The 20,428-nt window shown below is 33.8% G+C and overlaps 2 protein-coding genes across 5 annotated transcripts; one reads left to right on the plus strand and one right to left on the minus strand.

Moving 5' to 3' along the window:
• Window positions 1-3,513: 3,513 nt before the first annotated feature.
• LOC125834325 (heat shock protein 83-like) lies at window positions 3,514-6,861 on the plus strand. The gene is made up of 3 exons (XM_049513475.1): window positions 3,514-3,984; window positions 4,575-4,855; window positions 5,130-6,861. The coding sequence occupies exons 1-3, from the start codon at window positions 3,705-3,707 to the stop codon at window positions 6,681-6,683; spliced, it is 2,115 nt and encodes a 704-aa protein (XP_049369432.1). The 5' UTR covers window positions 3,514-3,704; the 3' UTR covers window positions 6,684-6,861.
• Window positions 6,862-7,689: 828 nt separating this feature from the next.
• LOC125834432 (protein REVEILLE 6) lies at window positions 7,690-15,666 on the minus strand. 4 transcript variants are annotated; one of them, XR_007443350.1, is made up of 9 exons: window positions 15,435-15,666; window positions 14,796-14,853; window positions 12,820-12,943; window positions 12,559-12,738; window positions 12,338-12,460; window positions 10,392-10,501; window positions 9,479-9,538; window positions 9,189-9,316; window positions 7,949-8,055 (listed from the first exon to the last, which is right to left on the minus strand). XR_007443350.1 is itself a non-coding variant. In XM_049513585.1 (8 exons), the coding sequence occupies exons 1-8, from the start codon at window positions 15,632-15,634 to the stop codon at window positions 8,005-8,007; spliced, it is 903 nt and encodes a 300-aa protein (XP_049369542.1). In that variant the 5' UTR covers window positions 15,635-15,666; the 3' UTR covers window positions 7,690-8,004. The 4 variants fall into 4 exon arrangements, 3 of the variants coding, with proteins under 3 accessions (XP_049369542.1, XP_049369541.1, XP_049369543.1); XM_049513585.1 differs by lacking the exon at window positions 9,189-9,316 and having other exon boundaries at window positions 7,690-8,055; window positions 12,559-12,735; XM_049513584.1 differs by lacking the exon at window positions 9,189-9,316 and having other exon boundaries at window positions 7,690-8,055.
• Window positions 15,667-20,428: the final 4,762 nt, after the last annotated feature.

Consider the following 20,428-nt stretch of genomic DNA (forward strand, 5'->3'; position numbering starts at 1 on the left):
GCTTTACATACCAGTACATTTTTATTCGTACTGACGTCTCTTTGTATGGGGATGTTGCTTTTTGTTTCGTGCGAGCAGGTACAGGCAGAGACTCTAATCGACCCACCCGCTAGGATTCATGTTCAGTTGTGAATTGGTAAGCTCCATCTTGTCCTGGGGTTATCAGAGGATGTTTACTTTTGTTGTACAGTTTGGGTATATTCGGGACCTTGTCCTGACAATGCTTATGTCACTCATAGAGGCTATTGTGGACACAATATTCTGGGTTTTCTTTTTGTCTGTTTCGGCCTCCAGCCAATAATCTTGGCATGTATATATGTGTGTGCAAGTAGGTATGTCTTCGGTTGTGGCCTCGTCAGCTAGATAGTACATCTTTTTTTTTCCAGCTTGTCTACTATTGTTTGTATGGTTTATTCTCATTAAGGTCATGACCTTCAGGATCCAAGCTTCACTTTTTAGAGGTTGTGTTGCCCAATCTTTTTGTCTCACAGTTTGGTTTAGCTAGTATGTTTTAGTGGGTAACTCGATCTTATAGGTATCGAGTGCCAGTTACTCCCCCTATTTCGGGGTGTGACATAATGAGTAAATTTTGAACAAGACATTAGTGATACCACAACAATATACATATATTCTTATACTATTACTGAGAGTAATTCATGAATAGGAAACCTTAATGATATCAGTATAGTAATATATATTGATTTAGTGTCAGTTAAACGAACATTATTAATCTTAATCTTGAATTACTTTGGATTGAGGTATGAACAAGTATTTATTTTGAGTTTTATGACCCATTTATGTAGTTTTTTCATTCGAGAACCCAAGGTGTTTGAGCAAATAAGTTACTCCCTGCATCCTACTATCCTATAGTAGATGGACATTTTTTATTTTATACGATTATTAAGAAATCATTAATAAATTGATCAATTTTACTATTATGTCCTTTATTCATACTCCCTCCGTTTAAAAAATATGACCTAGTTTGACTTGGAACGGAGTTTAAGAAAAAAAAAGACTTTTTAATTTTGTGGTTCTAAATTAAAGTTATGTCAAATGTACCAAAATGCCCTTTAATCTTGTGATCTTAAACATGTCACGTGAAAAGTTGAAGTTAAAGTGTTGCCAAAGGAGGAAATGAGTCATTATTTTTGAAACTGACTAAAAAGGAAAATGACTAAAAAGGAAACCAAGCATTTCTTTTTGAAACGGCGGGAGTATTCATTAGCCTCTTGAAAAAGAAAATTTTGGATCTTTAAAATTTATTCAAACTTCCAAGGTTATATTAATTGTAAGGGTAAAAATGGAAAAAATAATTAATTATATACTAATTTAATAAGTGATCAACTAATATGAGACAAATATTTTTAGTAAAATACTTATCTAATATTGAACGGAGACAACATTTAATTTCGTATCGGTATTTAAGTATTATTCTCGATTTTGATAACGGTTCATAAATGAGTAATTTCCCTGGACAGTCACCCATGTTTGAGAAATTACCTAGAAATATCACTTATGTTTGTTTTAGGACCACAATATCACCCAACTTTACCTCTTTTCCTCAAAATATACTTGACACAAAAAAATATATTATTTCTCTCCTAATAGGATGCCATGTCACATTATTCCTTTTTTATTATTAACATTTTTTTTTAATTCCTTTTTTATTATTAACATTTTTTTTTAATTCTTTAAAAACATTATATCCTTTGTAGTTTGACAATATGATTTAACCAAAAGGGCAAAATAGCTGCCTAAAAAAAATCATTATTTCTTTAAAATCGCTGCTATATATATAAAAAAAAAAAACTATTTTTGTTAAGGAATTAAAAAAAAAACATAAAGAACAAGTTTTAAATTACATAAATTTCTGGCGGCAGCCATTTAAAATAAAAAACAAGTTTTTTAAAGAAAAAATCGTTGCCGAGGTAGCGGTTTTCCGTTTTAATTTTTTTTAAAATTTTTATTAAATTCTCTGCAAGGGTAGGATATTTTTTTTAAAAAAAATTAATTTCTCAAACAAAATCACTGCTATAGCAGAAATTTAACTTCAAAACTTTTTTTAAAAAAATTCTTAAATAAAATCGCTGCTAAAAAATATTTTTTTGAGAAAATCGCTGCGGCGATTTTCATTTCTTTTAGCGGAATGACGTCAATTTTTGTTAGAACAAAATCGCTCAGGAGCGATTTTACCCTTTTGGTTAAATTTTTTTTTGATATGTCGTTTTTGTTTTTTAAAGTGAAAAAATTGTCATTTTGGTTCCGGATTCAACAAAAAGGTGCCATTGCCCATTAGTACCCATATAAAAACATTATCTCGCTTGAAAAACCGGAGGAAGCCACATATTTTCTTGAAAAATCGGAGGAGCTCATATTTGGATTTGCCGCCTAATCTCCCAGAACTAGGGTAGAAATTTTTGGGCTATGTAATTTTTTTTTACTAGGTAATATAGGTTGTCTAAATTTTTTTAAAAAAATGTTAATAATAAAAAAAGAATAATGTGACATGGCATCCTATTAGGAGAGAGATAATGTTTTTTTGTGTCAAGTATATTTTAAGGAAAAGATGTAAAGTTGGGTGATATTGTGGTCCTAAAACAAACATAAGTGATATTCCTAGGTAATTTCTCATACATGGGTGACTATCCAGGGAAATTACTCGTTCATAAATGGTCTTTAGTAAGTTTTTTTTTTTTTTAAAATCCAGATTATAGGTTGAAGGTGAGAAATCATAAAGCGACATGATTACTGTGACATCCGTTACAAATCAGTAGGATTTCATACTATATTCATAATTAAACTTGCTTATTAAGTTTGATGATAACTACCTATTCAAGTTTGATGATAGTAAGAAAAAAATGTTACTCCCTCCGTCCCTTTTTAGTTGTCCACTTTAGAAATGGCACACAGATTAAGGCAACAATGATTAGCACAGTGAAGTTACAATTTTACCCTTATGACAACTTTTCACTTCAAAATTACAACCACTTATTTGAATTAAAGTGAAATAAATTGGAGGGAAACAACATACACTTTTACAATTTTCAAGAAGTGTAAATAAGGGTATAATAGGAAAAAATTTGTTGTCCTTTCTTGATTTGTCAAAATGGACAACTAAATAGGGACAACTAAAAAAGGAAATATGGACAAGTAAATAGGGACGGAGGGAGTATTAACCTTTATATGCTTAATTATTACTTTTATTTTTTCTGTAAAAATAACATTTTATTTTATTTTTATAAGTAAGTTCTGAAACTAGTTGTTTTTAATATCATGATATATATGAATAAATAAAATAAAGACAAAAGTTATATTTTAATAATATAGAGGGCATAAAAGTTTTATTTATTGGCGAAAAATAAATGTTTTCAGTAGAAGTATCAGGAATAGGCGAAGAACATTCCAGATGTCTTAACTGGACTAAAAAGACCATTTTGCCCATACTATTTTTCACACACGAAAATCCGGTTCAGTCGTTACCATCGTAAAACGTAGAAGACTCCAGAAGCAAATATTGCATTCCCACTTCATCGCTAATAGAAGGACCTAGAATCTCATGCATTCATATATAAACCCACAGCTCTCATGCTTTAGCTCATCAAAAATCGTAACTCACAAGTCTTCTTTCTGAATTTACGATCAACATCTTATTCATTTTCACTCGATCGGCGTTTATTTTTGGTTTTGTTGAGCTTTGAGCATCAATGGCGGATGTGCAGATGGCTGAGGCAGAGACATTTGCTTTTCAGGCTGAGATTAACCAGTTGTTGAGTTTGATCATCAATACATTCTACAGTAACAAGGAGATTTTCCTTCGTGAACTCATTAGCAATTCTTCTGATGCATTGGATAAGATCCGGTTCGAGAGCTTGACGGATAAGAGCAAGCTCGATGCTCAGCCTGAACTCTTCATTCGCCTTGTTCCTAACAAGGTGAATAAAACTCTTTCCATCATTGATAGTGGTATCGGCATGACTAAAGCAGGTAATGTCATTTGCTTTCTCACAATTTTATACATTGGTTTACTATATTCCATTCCAGAGGTTTATCTGCTTGATTTTCGCTGTTACTGCATTTTTCTATATGGAGCTTTACCTGAAAAATCTGTAATGCATGATACAGGAGCGGATATAGCAAATATTAGGTACAGGTTCAATTGAATTTATTAATTTCGAGGTTAAGCATAAATATATGTCTAAAATTACAATAATAAATAGTAGACAGGGACTCATGACTCTAAATCTTAAATCCGCCTCTACATGGATAAGCATGTAATGTACTTGTGTAGTTATCTTTGTTGGCGTTGGAGATTAATGCGTTTTCCTTCATTTGGATTTAAATTTATAAATATGACTGTAAATTTTATACTATCTGTGTGTTTGAGTAGTTAACCGAATTAGGATTAGGTTCGTCTCTGATAGTTGAAGAATTCCTAGGCCCATGCAGTTCATGTTGTGTATGAATTGATTCTATGGTTGAATTTTAGTAGGGTGGTTGTGTTTATATGCTGTAGAGATTCTACAGATTTAGGCCAGAATGGTACTAATACCTCTGTTTTCTCTGTGGTTGCACAGATCTGGTTAACAATCTGGGTACAATTGCGAGGTCCGGCACAAAGGAGTTCATGGAAGCTCTACAGGCTGGGGCTGATGTGAGCATGATTGGACAATTTGGTGTGGGTTTCTACTCTGCGTATCTCGTAGCAGAGAAGGTTATTGTAACCACCAAGCACAACGATGATGAGCAGTATATCTGGGAATCACAAGCTGGTGGTTCATTCACTGTTACAAGGGATGTTGATGGGGAGCAATTGGGCAGAGGAACTAAAATCACTCTCTTCCTCAAGGAAGACCAGGTAATTTCATATTTCTAACTAAAATATATATCTGTTTTATTTGTGCACAGAAACAATAAATCATAACCTGCTTTCGGTAGTTGTACCAAATCGACTAGTAACTTCCATTTAAACTTTAATTAAGATGTGTTCTTGAAGACTGATGTTTGTTCTTGTTAATGATCCTTCGTAGCTCAATTAATTTGGTTTGGTTCATACACGTGCATGTAAGTTTTCTTAGGCGTCAATCAGTTGTAGAATATTATTTGTAATTAACTTGCATTGATACTTGCAGTTGGAGTACTTGGAGGAAAGGAGAATCAAAGACCTTGTGAAGAAGCATTCTGAATTCATTAGCTACCCAATTTACCTGTGGACTGAGAAGACAACTGAGAAGGAAATCAGCGATGATGAAGATGACGAACCCAAGAAAGAACAAGAGGGTGATATTGAGGAAGTGGATGAGGATAAAGAGAAGGAGAAAGGTAAGAAGAAGAAAATCAAGGAGGTTTCTCATGAGTGGCAGCTCATTAACAAGCAGAAACCAATCTGGTTGCGCAAACCAGAAGAAATCACAAAGGAGGAATATGCCGCTTTCTACAAGAGCCTGACCAATGATTGGGAGGAACACCTTGCAGTCAAGCACTTTTCTGTTGAGGGGCAACTTGAATTCAAGGCAATCCTCTTTGTACCTAAGAGGGCTCCATTTGATCTATTTGACACCCGCAAGAAGAAGAACAACATCAAACTTTATGTCAGGAGGGTGTTCATCATGGACAACTGTGAGGAACTTATCCCCGAGTACCTTGGATTCGTGAAGGGTGCTGTTGACTCTGATGATTTGCCCCTCAATATCTCCCGTGAGATGCTGCAGCAGAACAAGATTCTCAAGGTCATTAGGAAGAACCTCGTGAAGAAATGCATTGAGATGTTCAATGAGATTGCAGAGAACAAGGAGGACTACAACAAATTCTATGAGGCTTTCTCAAAGAACTTGAAGTTGGGCATTCATGAAGATAGCCAGAACAGAGCTAAGTTGGCTGACCTCCTTCGATACCAGTCAACCAAGAGTGGTGATGAGCTGACAAGTTTGAAAGATTATGTAACCAGGATGAAGGAGGGTCAGAAAGACATCTACTACATCACTGGAGAGAGCAAAAAGGCAGTCGAAAACTCACCATTCTTGGAACGCCTAAAGAAGAATGGATATGAAGTACTCTTCATGGTTGATGCCATTGATGAATATGCAATTGGGCAACTGAAGGAATATGATGGTAAGAAACTAGTTTCTGTTACGAAGGAGGGCCTGAAGCTTGATGATGAGAGTGAAGAAGAAAAGAAGAAAAAGGAAGAGAAAAAGCAGTCTTTTGAGAGCCTTTGCAAGGTCATCAAGGACATACTTGGAGACAGAGTTGAGAAGGTTGTAGTCTCTGATAGGATTGTTGATTCTCCATGTTGCTTAGTGACAGGTGAGTATGGTTGGACAGCTAACATGGAAAGAATCATGAAAGCTCAAGCTTTGAAGGACAACAGTATGAGCTCTTACATGTCTAGCAAGAAGACAATGGAAATCAACCCTGATAATGGCATTATGGAGGAGTTGAGGAAGAGAGCTGAAGTTGACAAGAATGACAAGTCAGTGAAAGATCTTGTGTTGCTGCTGTTTGAGACAGCTCTGCTGACATCTGGTTTTAGTCTTGATGACCCAAATACTTTTGCTTCAAGAATTCACAGAATGCTGAAGTTGGGTTTGAGCATTGACGAAGAAGAGGAAGCTGGTGAGGATGTTGATGATATGCCTCCTCTAGAGGAAATGGGTGAGGAAAGCAAGATGGAGGAAGTGGACTAAGCACTTGGTGTCATCTCAATGCCGTTCATATCGAGATTCTAGATACCCTAAATAGTTGTTTTTCTTTTTGAATACTGTGTTCTTCCGAGTTAGTAGTGTCATGTTGTGTAAGCAAAACCCATATAATAGTATCATTTTAGGATCGTACAAATTAATGGAGTGTCAATTTGTTTTGTGATATGCTAATCCCTTCGTTGGATAATTGTTTAATCCTCCACCTTATCATTCTCTTTCTCTTATGGTGTTATCCTGTCGTGAACTGTAAAGTGTCTTCATTGGTTAAACAACATTTACCTTTTTACAGAAACCTACTCGTCTGATCCTAGCTCTGCGCTTGTGGAGGAAGGGAGAACTATAAGATTATCATAAAACTGCAATGAAAGCAAAGCGCCTATTCACACATGTATCACTTGTCTTATTCTTTGTTACGATCAAGATCTACAATCAAATAGGCGCAGGAATCAGGTGAACAATGCTTAAGAGAGCAAATGAGACCTCCCTCACTGGATTTTGTTGATCTCGTGCTGGACTCTGATTCAGAAAATGTGAAGAGTGCAACTTTTACTTAAATAATGCTAACCAATTTGCCGAAACTGTAGCTGAGGGATTTCAAAATACATCAGCAGGGGTATTTGAATTCTTTGTCCACTCTTTTCGGAATAGCGAATATATATATCAAAGAAAGATCTAATTGTTATTTGATACAGTGAATTAAGTGGAAGCATGCGATTTGAAACCTCCATAAATAAAAGCCTACATAGATTTCCAATGCACAGAAACAATGGATTAATAAAACAAGTACTTCGCTAGTAGTGATAGATACACGTTGCTGCTGCTGTAGCGGTAGATACATTATTCGCAGGCAACAGAAGCAAACGCAAGTGTGAAAATCCACCAGTTTAGCAGTCCAAACACCAGTGAAAATCAAGGATCGTCATTTGTTTTACATTTGCCATGAAGAATTTGTATTGCAGAGGCTGGAGTCTGTCAAAACTTGAATTTACATAAACCCAGCTTTATATATTTAAGTTCCTGCATCACAACTATCATCTCTGTTTATATCTAACAGTATGTACACAAATATGAACTCCACAAGCAAAAGAACTCTGAATCTGACATAGCAGCTGCTATCAAACAAACCACAGGCTTTTGGTATTATTACATGTGCGTCCTTCAATTGCCGTTAGTTCCCGACCAGTTCCGATATGGCTTTCATCGGGACAATAATACTCTCGAGCAAAGAATAATGGGAGCGGTATGCAAAAACCATTGTATGCAGTACCCGAACTGAACATCACTTTGAAGTTGGTTGTCATTGATTTTATTTGCACTGCTTCTCCATTTCTATATCATACGATGAAAGCAGCTGCCTCTGCATCAATAATCAACTATCAATTTGAGATGAAGACTAGCAAATAATTGTTCCTCTGAAAGATAAGAGAAGAGGGGGGAAATGCGCAAGACAAGTAACAATACACATGTAGGGGGGATGACCTTTATATGCAAAATACTTTTCCCATATGAAACTGATACATCTAATACAGCATCCTAGCACTTCCCTGAACCCGAACACAAATTTCTTATAAATCAAGCAAATATTTTTTTTTAAAAAAGCCACTCTGGGCTGGAACGATACCAGAAAAGCTTATACAGTGGTAATTGGAATATTGACAGAAAAGTCACCAGGAGGTTCATGCTTTCTGGAACAAGTCATCATAAGGAAGTGCAAGTCCCAAGACAAGTGTGAGTATGTTGTATAGTAACGAGACGCGGTGCTGTAGGTACGAGAAAATGACCAAAATGGTCCTTAATGTATGGAAGTTGAATAGATATTTGTGTAACTATAAATCATTAAATTACAGGTAAAATGGGAAGTTTAAAGTTAAACTGTTACTAAATATAAAAAAAAAGGTGTCGTTCTTTTTTGGACTAGCTAAAAAGGAAGAATAGTGCATAAATTGGGACAGAGGACGTACCACTTAACGTATGCAAAAACTGAAAACCTTTATTCTAAATCATAAAACTGCCGACTCCTTCACAAAATTCGGTTAAACTTAACTGTGAAAATCACGCTTCACAATGACCAGAAATGGCTGAAACAGTTAAATCTAAAGAGGGCGCATTAACATAAGAAATTATTGATCAGTCATCAGAGGTGTGGTGCTGTCAAAACAATCACCAGAAAAAAGCTGAAACAGAAAATCAAATCTACTGGAACAGGGAAAGAATGAAAGTTTTTGACCGAGTGGGTTACATATACAGCATAAAGCAGCTTGTCAGTAAACAAAAACGACGCAAATCTCCACCGAGATCATAGAGGTCTTCTACCAGTGAGAAGGGAGAGAATCCGAGAATGTGAGACCAGTATCTTCACGCCTAGAAATTCTTAAAGATGATTTATGCAATACATGTATACTTCACTTTGACATGGAACAATATAGCTATCCTAAGATTCTAATATTCCAACATTCTACCAATTCCCTCTCCCCAATCTCAAAAACCAACCTCCGCTCTCCAGCCTCCCCAACTATCTAACCTCCACATTCGTGCTCTTTGCCCTCCTGGGTCAGCACCAAGAGGTAAAAGCAGAACTGCAGTCCTCTGCCTTACCACTCGGCCATGTCGTCAAAATGCTACAAATACAAAATACATGAAAACAATAGCTGCAGATTTCACTAATTTCAGACCAACCACGCCAAATGGCAAAAGAACCAGCAGAAGCTATCCAACCAAAAGCTTAGGTAAACATTTAAAAGCCATCAGAAATCAGAATGCGAAAAACATATTGTACTTACATGATGCTCAAAATCAGGGCTTGTAAGGTTGATAGAGAGGTTTCTCATCAGCAATAACACCTGCACAAGAATAGAGCAGAAAATTTATCTAAATCTCGAATTAAATGCTTGAGGCACCAACTCCAATGAGGAGCATACGACTAATCTCTTTTAGATGGTAAACATGATTTAAGGTAACTGAAAACATATGCCTACATGTGTACGATGAATTTAAGGGCAAAGACCTGGGTGGGGTATGGGAAGGGATCAGCGTATTGTGGAATTAGTTATCGGATGCATTCTATAGTTGAAGACATCCTTTATTGCCATATGCAATGGTGCAAATTCCAATTACCAGATTCAAGTGTTGCTAAATTTCTATTCTTCCTTCAAAGTGTAGCATCCAGATTGAATGCCCACAGGTCACATACATGTTAACAACACACTATAGCAAGTATTCACTAAGCAAATGAAGATTGAACATTATATTTTATGACAATCATAAATTCACTACTCCTACCTTTTGCAGGGAAAGAGCTGGCACTGGCAGGGATACAAAGGAGTAAAGTCAGCCCCTATATCCTTCCCCCCGTTATCTATCTTAAGAGAGGAATTACTCATAGCAATTTGAAGAAATTTTCAACCCATCCCTTCCCTTCCTATGTCAATGCCAGGAAGAAGACATTAAAATTTGATGAGAAAGCGTTTGTTGACTAGAGGATGAGAACAAATTCTCCGTGTATGCAGTGGCATAGAAATAGGAAGCATTAGTCCTTAAGAAAATACAATAATTAAAGATCAGGAGACACCTTCTTTACAGAAGCTTTATCTTTGAAAGTACTCCTGAAGACAAAGTTCAAGTTGTATAGGCAAACAAGACGAGAAAGAGGATTAAGCCACAGGATAATGAAACAGCACAGAATAGAGTGTATACCGTCTCAACATCAATCCGGTCCATTTTTTTCAATTTCTGCAAGTGTCCAGTTACAGCAGGGTCAAATACACTGCCGATGAAATTGTATACTTGAGCAAAGTCTGGCAAAACTGCAGATACAAAAAGAATTTACAGCAGCATTAGCGCAGTAAATATCAAACTAAAGCACCAGCTCTATTTAAAATAACATCTAAATTAGAAGAGAATTTTGATTCTATATTACGGAAAAAAAAAACTTTAATTCTGCAGAATGACGGCAATACTATCAGTGAATAGAGCGAAGGATAACATGGCATAGAGTAAACCAGATTTAGATCTAGCTAGCATCAAATCAGGCTATGCCACGAAGTCATCAAATGCAGCAAGGACCATAGCTGCAGATAAAATGTTTTTTTTTTTAAAAAAAAATGCAAAGAAAAAGAACGACTGGAAGTCATATTTGGCCATCCAAAGATAAATCACCAACATTGGAGAAAATTCTGGACAAAAACTGCAAACTATAGTTCAAGAAAAACTATACGTTTCACCAACAATAATTAATTATCACATGATTTTCTGGATCACAACTGACAAGAAACACAGATTCATCGAACATAATCAGAAACACACGCAAGGACGAATAAAAAGCAGCATGTCATCTTGCTCATTCAGAAGTCAGAATAATAATGAGGACTTTGCAACTGCAGATTTTTATCAATTAACAAAGAGATATTAAGGCCTGTGATTTTCACAAACAAAATGGAGGGACAGGTTACAGGCTGGAACAAAACGAAGCAGTCCACAGGATAAAAGAGAAGGCACTCTTCAATTGGCCAAGGAAAAGAGGATAGGATGGTGATAACTTATGTAAACTAGATACAGAGAATATAGCTTAGTTGATTTGACAGTGCAAGCATATAATAACACTGATTGAAGCTGAGAACATGAAGAAGAGCTTTATAAGAAGGGAGATGAAGATATTCTGTATCTCAACTACAATTGGAATCATGATTAACTGCAATTCGGCAAGGTGACTAGTTTTAAGATCTACTATACAGCTTTATCACTCTTCGCAGGAATTAGACTAATGGTGGTGCCTATCAATAGTGGTTGGTGAACAAAACAAGACTTGTCCAATCGCATATTGATTCCTTAATCCTTACCAAGAGTTTCAGCAATTAGATCTTGATTTTTAAGAGAAATGAACTCTTTTGACCCGACATGATTGAGATTTCAAAGCTGGAAAAAAGATTGCAAATCATTTAACAAGAATAAAGGAAAAACGCAAGGCGATCCAACTTCTGGGATGATCTTATCATATGGAAAGATGCTGCTTAACGTCATTCTCTTCCAAGTGTGTCTGTACTTGTCTTGGACTCTTGTCACATATATTAAGGTCAATCTACCTTTAGGACTTTATCCCATCTCTTTTACTTTCCAATTTGCAATATTTTGGCCAAGTTAAAAACTTAGTGCTACAAGTAGGAGTCTTGTGAAACAGGCTTGGATAGAAATTGGTGAGAGAAACATTGTCAAAGCTCTGTGTACAGCTTGTCGTCTAAGCTCCACCTGGTCACTAAGTAACTCTCCTATAAAAGCCATACGTATCAAAATGTTTTTATTAACCTTGACCCTTTTCAGTAAAAAGAAATTGAATGTGTGTTGTGAAGGTCTCAAAGCAAATCCGCCTTTCTTCTTCCTTTGTGCATTGGAACAATGGAATTGACCATCATAAACATAGTTCACATGCTTTATTACTTTTATGTTTGGTGTAAATTAGTATTTAGTTCAAATCTGTGATGTGCACCTAATTCACATATCACGCACCCGCTCTTACCAATTACCGCCAGACCAAAGCCTGGGTGGTGCAGAACCATAATGGAATGTTATTGTAGGATAATAGTTTCACAGCCCAAATTGTTGTCTAATTTCAAGTCTAAAAGTCAAAATCCAGAATATCGACTTACCTCTCATTGAGGGTACTTGGGTCCGCTCCATCACCTTAACTGTTGATTTTGATCTTGGAGTGCTTTCATTACTACTGCAGCAACGGTTATTGGCGACTGGCTGACCTGTTTCTCTCACGTTATCTGTCAGAAGAACAGTCAATTACTTCAGTTCAAAGCCCAAGATGCCATAGAAGTGAGATTACAGTATCTAACCAAAAGAGAACCCGTAATAACTAAACCTTTCTTCATTTGCGACAAACTAACTGGTGGCACAGAGTTGTCAGTCCATGACGGCACAGACATAACAGTAGCTGGATTGCAAGGCAACAAAGAAGAATCGGGCCTTTTTACAATTCCAGGTTCCGGTAATGGAAGGGAAGCTTGAAAAGATGTAGGCACCGGTGAGACAGCTGGAGCTGCCGAGATTTCAGAAAGCAAATACAATTATTTCCATGTATAGCTGATGTTAATAAAATTAAACCACAAAAAATAATTCCTACCACTTTTTGTGGCTTTCTGTGGGTAGGGATGAGCAGCTTTTCTTTTTGGCCGAGGAGGAGGAAGATGTTCAGTCGTTCCACTTTTCTGGACTTTCAGAAAATATTTCTGAGCATGGCTACGTATCTGCAGAAGTGATCAAACTTTTTAAGACACCTCTGGGCACATCTCCAAAGATTGATGTATAACCAAATAAAAGCAATCCATTTGGTTCAGTTCTGCTCTATTTGTTTTTGGTTTATGATGTGCATAGCACACACCACCAGATACAGTTGTGTGATTCATTTTTTTCAGTTTGGGCCGTGAATCGAGCTTTTGTTAGGACCTCGTATTTTGGTTATTGAGACTCTAATTAATTAATAAACAATATGATCAATTTAAGTTTGAAAGGCTATTGGGTAACAGTGCAACATATAGTTGGCTTCCTTGACGAAGGTGCAACCTGTGTTTCTGTAAAAATATAAAAGTTCCATCTGAATACCCTGCTTCTCAAAAAATAACAAATTGAAGGAAAGCTATGCCCAACTTCATAGCTTCTCCAACAGATCAAAGTCAAAATATTGATACAGACATGGCAGAAAAACTAATGGAAAGAGAAGGGAGGGCAAAAGAAATATGTGACTGCGTGAGAGAGATAAAAATCAATTGGATCTTGTCCCAGCCTAGGGAAGAAAAATAAATAAATAAAATGGAGGAAAAAATGCAAGAAGAGACATACTAAAACTTCATCTACCGGCCTTTTACTTGTGCCATTTGGACACGACAGAAAATCGATTTACATAGACGGGTGAACAGTAAATATCATCAGATATAAAAGCAGATGAATAGCTGGGAGGTTCTGAGATACCAGGCCTTTGTTGGTGGCAATTTGGAGAGCTAAAGAAGTGAGAAATCTGCTCCTCGTGATATATCTGATCTGCTCATTCCAACAATAAATCTAGCCTCTTTTGGACGATATGAACAGATTGAAGCCAAAGGGAGAAACTGGAAGAAAAAACAAAGGGATGGAAAAGAAAGGCTCACCGAGATAGGAGAGTAAGTAGAAGTGAACCCTAACTCTCCCATACACCCATAACTTTTGCTTTTCGGTTTGAAAATTGAATTACAAAACGAACCAAATAAACCAAAATTTTTGGTGTAGTTAGTTCCCCGACTTAAACCAAATAAAGCACATTTCAGAAGCTTATATTAGAAAAAGTTACTTTAGTACTTTGAGTTTTTCAAGTAAACATAGTCAATGGCCACAAAGACTTTAGCAAGTGTTTTTTACTAGAGCTAACAATGACTTTTACTTTCTCAAAAGAAAGTCCTCTTTACTAGACCAGTAGAGGAAGCCGAAAATTTCCGAAGTGGATTGAAAAGGAAGTTGGGGATGGACATAGATCCTTCTGCCTATAGGAGTGTTGGAAATATTGCAATGGTTTTTTGTACTTCTTATTTCCCGGTCATTAAATAATCCTGATGACAAGTGACTCCACCCGCAGAATAGAAAAGCAAAACCAATTCTAACTCCAAAACAAAAACTCTTGCCACAAGTATAAAGATAAGCACGGAGATCCTAATCCTAAGCAGTTACAAGTACTCGAAACAACAAAAATGGCTCTTTAGTCACTTTGCTATCCATTTTACCCACGAAAACTAGCAAATTCAGGGATGATAGTTGATCATGTGTGCCATCAACTCCCTATTACTCATACCTGTAGTAACATTCCCACATGCTTATCTTTGTGACACAAACCCCCATCTTGTGATTGGGATTTTACCACTAGGTTATTCCTCAGTTATCAACTATATGCCATGTTATATTCGCAAAATTAACAATTAGACAAGAAATAGTTAACTTGGTGGTAGTTGCTTGTTAGTCGGTTGTCATGTAATAGAGAGAGAGAAACCTAAATTTGCAAAATAAAATGATGGTTCAGAGAAAAGAATAGGTACTTAATAAGATGTGCACATTTTAGGCTAACCTTAATATTACCTGAATAACAGTTTTTGATCCGACAAATGCTTCAATCTTTTTCCAGTCACGGTCAAAGCTGTATGTTAACAAAATGAGCAATCAGTAACAAGAAAAATCTTAACTCAAAGGAGACATCTTAATATTCTTTTATCCTAGAACTGAACACAGTGACAATAAACAAAGTGATCAAGTTCGGTAAAATGAAGCTATTTCTTCAGCAGAATGAGATCAACAACTTCCAAAACAATGTTGAGATATATATATAAAAAAAAAAAAAAGGAAAAAAAGGTAACTATAGAACTCCCTTAAACCATTTGCTGTTCTTCAAAAGATAATAATATAGTGGAAAATTGGCCGACCCACTAAATTTGGGATTTATGGGTAGTTGATATATGTGAATTAACACAAGATGCAGAAGAAACAATATGTTGAAGTACACATTTCTTGAACTCGTAAAGAAACAAACTTGTATAACAGCGAATCCCAGAACTCCTTAATTTCATTCGCGAGCAATCTAGTTAACCTAGAAGTAGACGAGAAACGACAATGATTCGAAATTCACAAAAACAATCTTCCCGTCTTACAACTCAAATTAAACCATTACCCCTAAATCAAAATGAATTAGCAGTAGAAATTGTTCCAAAATTCAGAACTCACAGCTGAAGAGCTTCGAGGAACTTATCATGCTCGGGTTCGGTCCAGCTTTCTCGCGACTTGGTAATAGTGTAGGGTTTTCGAATTTTCTTTGACGGGTCATCGGAAGGAGACAACGGGTTGGATGTGGACGGCGTTGCGGCGGCAGAAGCGGTGGCGGTTGGGTTGGAGAAGGAGCCGAGATTAGGAAGGGCCATGACCATCCGATTCAAGTAGAAAAATATGTGGGTGGGTTTGGGTTTGTCTTTTGGCAAACAAAAACAAATACGTGAAACCAAATTGGATTATTTTTCGCTAATAAAAAATAACTAATAAGTGTTGAAAGATATTGTCAAAAGTGTTGACATAGATTTTAAAAGTAGGAGTATATATTAGGAGGAAATGTTGAAATGGATAATAATTTGTCATGTACTTGATAAATAAAGTGTTAGATAAGCTTTTTTCCTCTGAAAATAATTTAAAATATAGAATATAAATATTTTTAAAAATCTAAATGTGCTATGAAATAATTAGCTTGTTGATATTTATTACTTTAGACGTAAACTTTTCACTACTTTTTCGTTATGATGATGTTAACTCCCACACTTTCATAACTTTCTTCTATGAATTTTTCACACAATCATCATAATTAATGTCATGTTTATGACAATCTTTTATATATCTATATATGTAATGTTACAAAAAAAATGGCACCAGAATTCATATTGTACTCACCTGAGAATCACTTGAACTCTTAAAGAATAAGAAAAGTTGATATCTCTTGCCTCTTTATTTTATTGTTTTCATGCTTTGATAATTTCTACTAACTTTTTTAGACTAATCTTATCACATGTTACTTGTCAAGCTGGCCAAAATTTTGTTTATGTTATGCTTTGCTAAATAATACTATCATTTTTGTTGTCATCTTTTTTTTTTATTAATTATAGTTTATACAAAGGATAAATCTCGATCAATTTTTGCTTATTATGCTAATGGTTAAGGAAAAGACGGTTGATTCAAGTCTAATCATATCAAGTAGATAAGATATTGGATTAGTGACTCGGTGCATTGTGATAATAAGATATTATATTTAAATTCCAACGATTTACTGATTAAGATGCCTTCATATGGTAAAATGTTGGCTTTAAATCCTAATGCACAATAATAATAGTAAAATGATGATCAAGGCAAAATATATTTTTGTTGAAAAGTCATGATACATGTTCTACTAAATTTGCTCCACTTCCATAAGTAAATGTGATACTAGTATTTATGATAAGTCAAAAAGATGTAAAATAATTATTTTGATTAAAGAAATGACGTGCCCGTGGCAAATGACAAAATAATGTTAATCATCATTGTATTAATAAAAGGAAGAATATTATGTGTTTTCCGAATGGTCCTTCAAATACTGAAAATAGTTACTATTATGATTTGGTACAAAAGGTCATTTGCCACGCAAAATTCGTGCACTTAATTTTATAAATCTTTTATTAATTTATTTTTTTTAAAATGGGCATTTAACCTTTGAAAGTGATATTGTTGCAGGTCATAACAATAATCTTTGAAATTATTCTTTTAGAAAATTAGAAAATACGAGCAAAATTATAAATTGAGAACAAATATAAATTATGTCTCAAATTTGACTTCTTCAACTCAATGGCTCAAATTTATCCCTTCTTTCATCTATTGGGTCTAAAAAATTCCTAACCTATAAGAAATGATTCAATTTTGTCATCTTCTACCTAGAAATATGTCCATCAAAGATTAAAAATTAGTTAATATATTTTTCCTTTGCCCGATTTTAAAATATCTTATTAGAATTGATAAATAAATATTTTTATTCTATAAAAAAAAACTTTTTAGCCTTCAGATTCAAATAAAGTATGTCTCAATTTTTTAACTCATCTCACTATTATTAGCATCTTTAGTCATATATCTCTCCTTCTTTTTTTTTCATTACTTAACAATTTAAAACTTTTAAAATACTACGATTTTTTATAAAAAAATTTAAGTGATAATAAATTTATCTTTCTTAAAAAGCACTTTGAAATAAAAAATTCTCAACAAAAATTTATTATTTTAGACGATTTTGAAATGGCCAGCCGATATTTGTGGGCACACACGCATAATGAAATTCCTCATTCTTATGATTAAGATAATATGTTTCTATATATAATAAGTTACAATGCAACTATGATTATAACTATCTTGTTAGCTTTCAACCAAAAGCTAACAAGATTTTTAGTTACATATTTATTATTTATTATTTAGTTAAATAATAAATATGTCATTTCTCTATATATTTATTACTCATTCCTATTGAATTTGTTAATCTGATTTTCATCTGACACATAGTTTACGAAAGTAAATTAGATTTTGAGAAAAAACATTAAGTGATACTTGAAGTTGTCCCAGATTTTCAAAAAGACACATTAACTTTGTGTGCGTCCTATTACCCCACAAAACATTCAAAATCACAATAAATACACATTTTTTACACAATATTTCCACTTTGGACAAAAATATCCTTCGAATGTGCAATTTCTTTAAAAAAAAAGTTGGACCCATTATTGATGTATTCAAGGATGCTTTGGTAATTTCCTATGATGAATTCGTTTTGTTTGTTTCTTTTAAATTTATTACTATACTAAATAATTCTATAAAATATTATGAATCACGATAATTAATTACTTAAATATTTAAAAGATATAAAAATATATAAAAGATCTGATTGACTCTTCAAATTTTACCGGTGACACATAAATTGGGACAAATGAAATAACATATATTATTTGAAAATTTCTTAGAAAGTACTATAAATTACAGTAATTAACAGCTACAAATATTTCAAAAACAAAAAAAAATTGATTGAATCTCAAATTTTTTTTAGTACTAAATAAATTGAGAAAGAAGAAATGACCTTTATTATTTGAAAATGGCGTAAAAGTATTACAAATCATACAATAAGAATTAACAATTTAAAATTTTAAAAGACTTTAATGCTTTATACTTATTCTATTTCCACTTTGGACAAAAATATCCTCCCAATATGCATATTTTTTAAAACAAAAAGTGGGACCCATTATTGATGTATTCAAGGATGCTTTGGTAATTTTCCTATGATGAATTCGTTTTGTTTGTTGTTTATTTTTTTTAAATAATTGTATAAAATATTATAAATCACAATAATTATTTACTTAAATATTCAAAAGATATAAAAATATGTAAAAGATCTGATTAACTCTTCAAATTTCATCGGTGACATAAATTGGACAAATGAAATAATATATATTATTTGAAAATTACTTAGAAAGTACAATAATTTACAGTAATTAACAATAGAATATTTTAAAGAAAAAAAATTGATTAAATCTCGAAATTTTATTAGTACCACATAAATTGAGAAAGAAGAAATAACCTTTATTATTTCAAAATTGCGTAAAAGATATTACAAAGCATACAACAATAATTAGCAATTTAGAATGTTAAAAGACATAAAAAAAATTTTACCATAGTTAACAATAATTAAAAATTTAAACTATTTTAAATTAATATTAAAGTTTGATTAACTCTTTAATTTTGTTTTTTGTCACATAAATTGAAACAAAAAATGATACATATTGGGCCCGTGCTAGCACGGGCACCGATGTCTCGTTTAAACAATTTACATGAGTTCACACGTTAGCTCATATATTTTGTTTATTTAAAGCAAGTACTTCTATTAAGTAAGACAAGCATTTAGACAAATGGTCAAGAAGTTTCCGAATTTTTTTTATTACAAATCAAAAGGAAAGTAATAAATAATCGTAAAAGTGCAGTAAATTTTTTTTATTGATATATATAATTAGAATTAGAAAATATTTTAAGTCATTTTTAATATGTTAAGTAGCGATGGCAATAGAGCGGAGTGGGGCAAATCCGCATGAACCCGCAAAGACTTTACCACTCCCCGCTTCGCCCTACATAGCACAATTTTTTTTATTTGTGTTCCGCCCCACCCCGCCCCGCTCCACCCACATGAACCCAACCCGCATAATTCATAATTTTTTTAATTAAAAGAAATGTAATAGTTATCAATAGTTACCGCTAATATTCAAAGATTAGTATATATTGTTGAAGAAGAAGGAAGCTGGCGATTGGAACATGTCAAAGGAACAGGTTCAACGAATCTGACTGATGTGTCTACAACAAGTGTTGATGAAGAAGGAAGCTAATGATTGGAACATGTCAAAGGAACAGGTCCAACGAAGCAGACTAACGAGTTTACAACACTGCTGTAGAATTAAAGTCGCACTAGGATTAGACTGTTGTGTCGTAATTTTCCTATCTATAGCAAAATCACTATTTTGAAATGTTCTAAGTATAAATCAATTTGAGAAATACTTAGAAAGAGTCGCCACTTAATTTTTTAAAGAAATTAAGAAAACTTATAATTTTCAAAGATTTAAACAGAAAAAATCATTTGAAAATACCAAAGAGGGTTCGGGGTTCAATTTACACTTCGAGAAGGGTTTAAGCATTCAAAGTGTCCGCTAACATGCGGTTGACCTGCGACTTGACTAAAATAATTTTGACTATTTTAAAAATAATAATTTAACATAAAAAATATATAATAATTTTACACTATTCGATTAACTTTGAGAAAATAGTTAAACAAAGAGCAACTTTTAATTTTTAAGAAAATTGGAACTTAATTGTGACAACTTGGTCAATTAAGACTTTAACAAAATTAGAGTAATTAAAATTTAATTGAATCATTTTAGAAAATAATAACTTGAACTTAAACCATTTTAAATTGGTTAGAGAGCAAATTGGGTTAAATTATTATTATTATTATTTTCTGACAAAAAGATTAAGGAAAGGAAAACACTTTAATTGTTTTTAAGTTTATTCAAGAAAATTGTCTAACTTAAAAAAAATCTAAAAAAAAAAAAAGAGCATAAAATATGTTTTAAGTGAAGAAGTACCGAAGAACATTTTTCCCTTGTTGAACAAAAGATTCAACTTACTTAAAG

This window comes from Solanum verrucosum, unplaced genomic scaffold (assembly GCF_900185275.1).
Source record: "Solanum verrucosum unplaced genomic scaffold, falcon-dt-bn FXZP01000279.1, whole genome shotgun sequence".
In the NCBI taxonomy this organism is placed as follows: domain Eukaryota; kingdom Viridiplantae; phylum Streptophyta; class Magnoliopsida; order Solanales; family Solanaceae; genus Solanum; species Solanum verrucosum.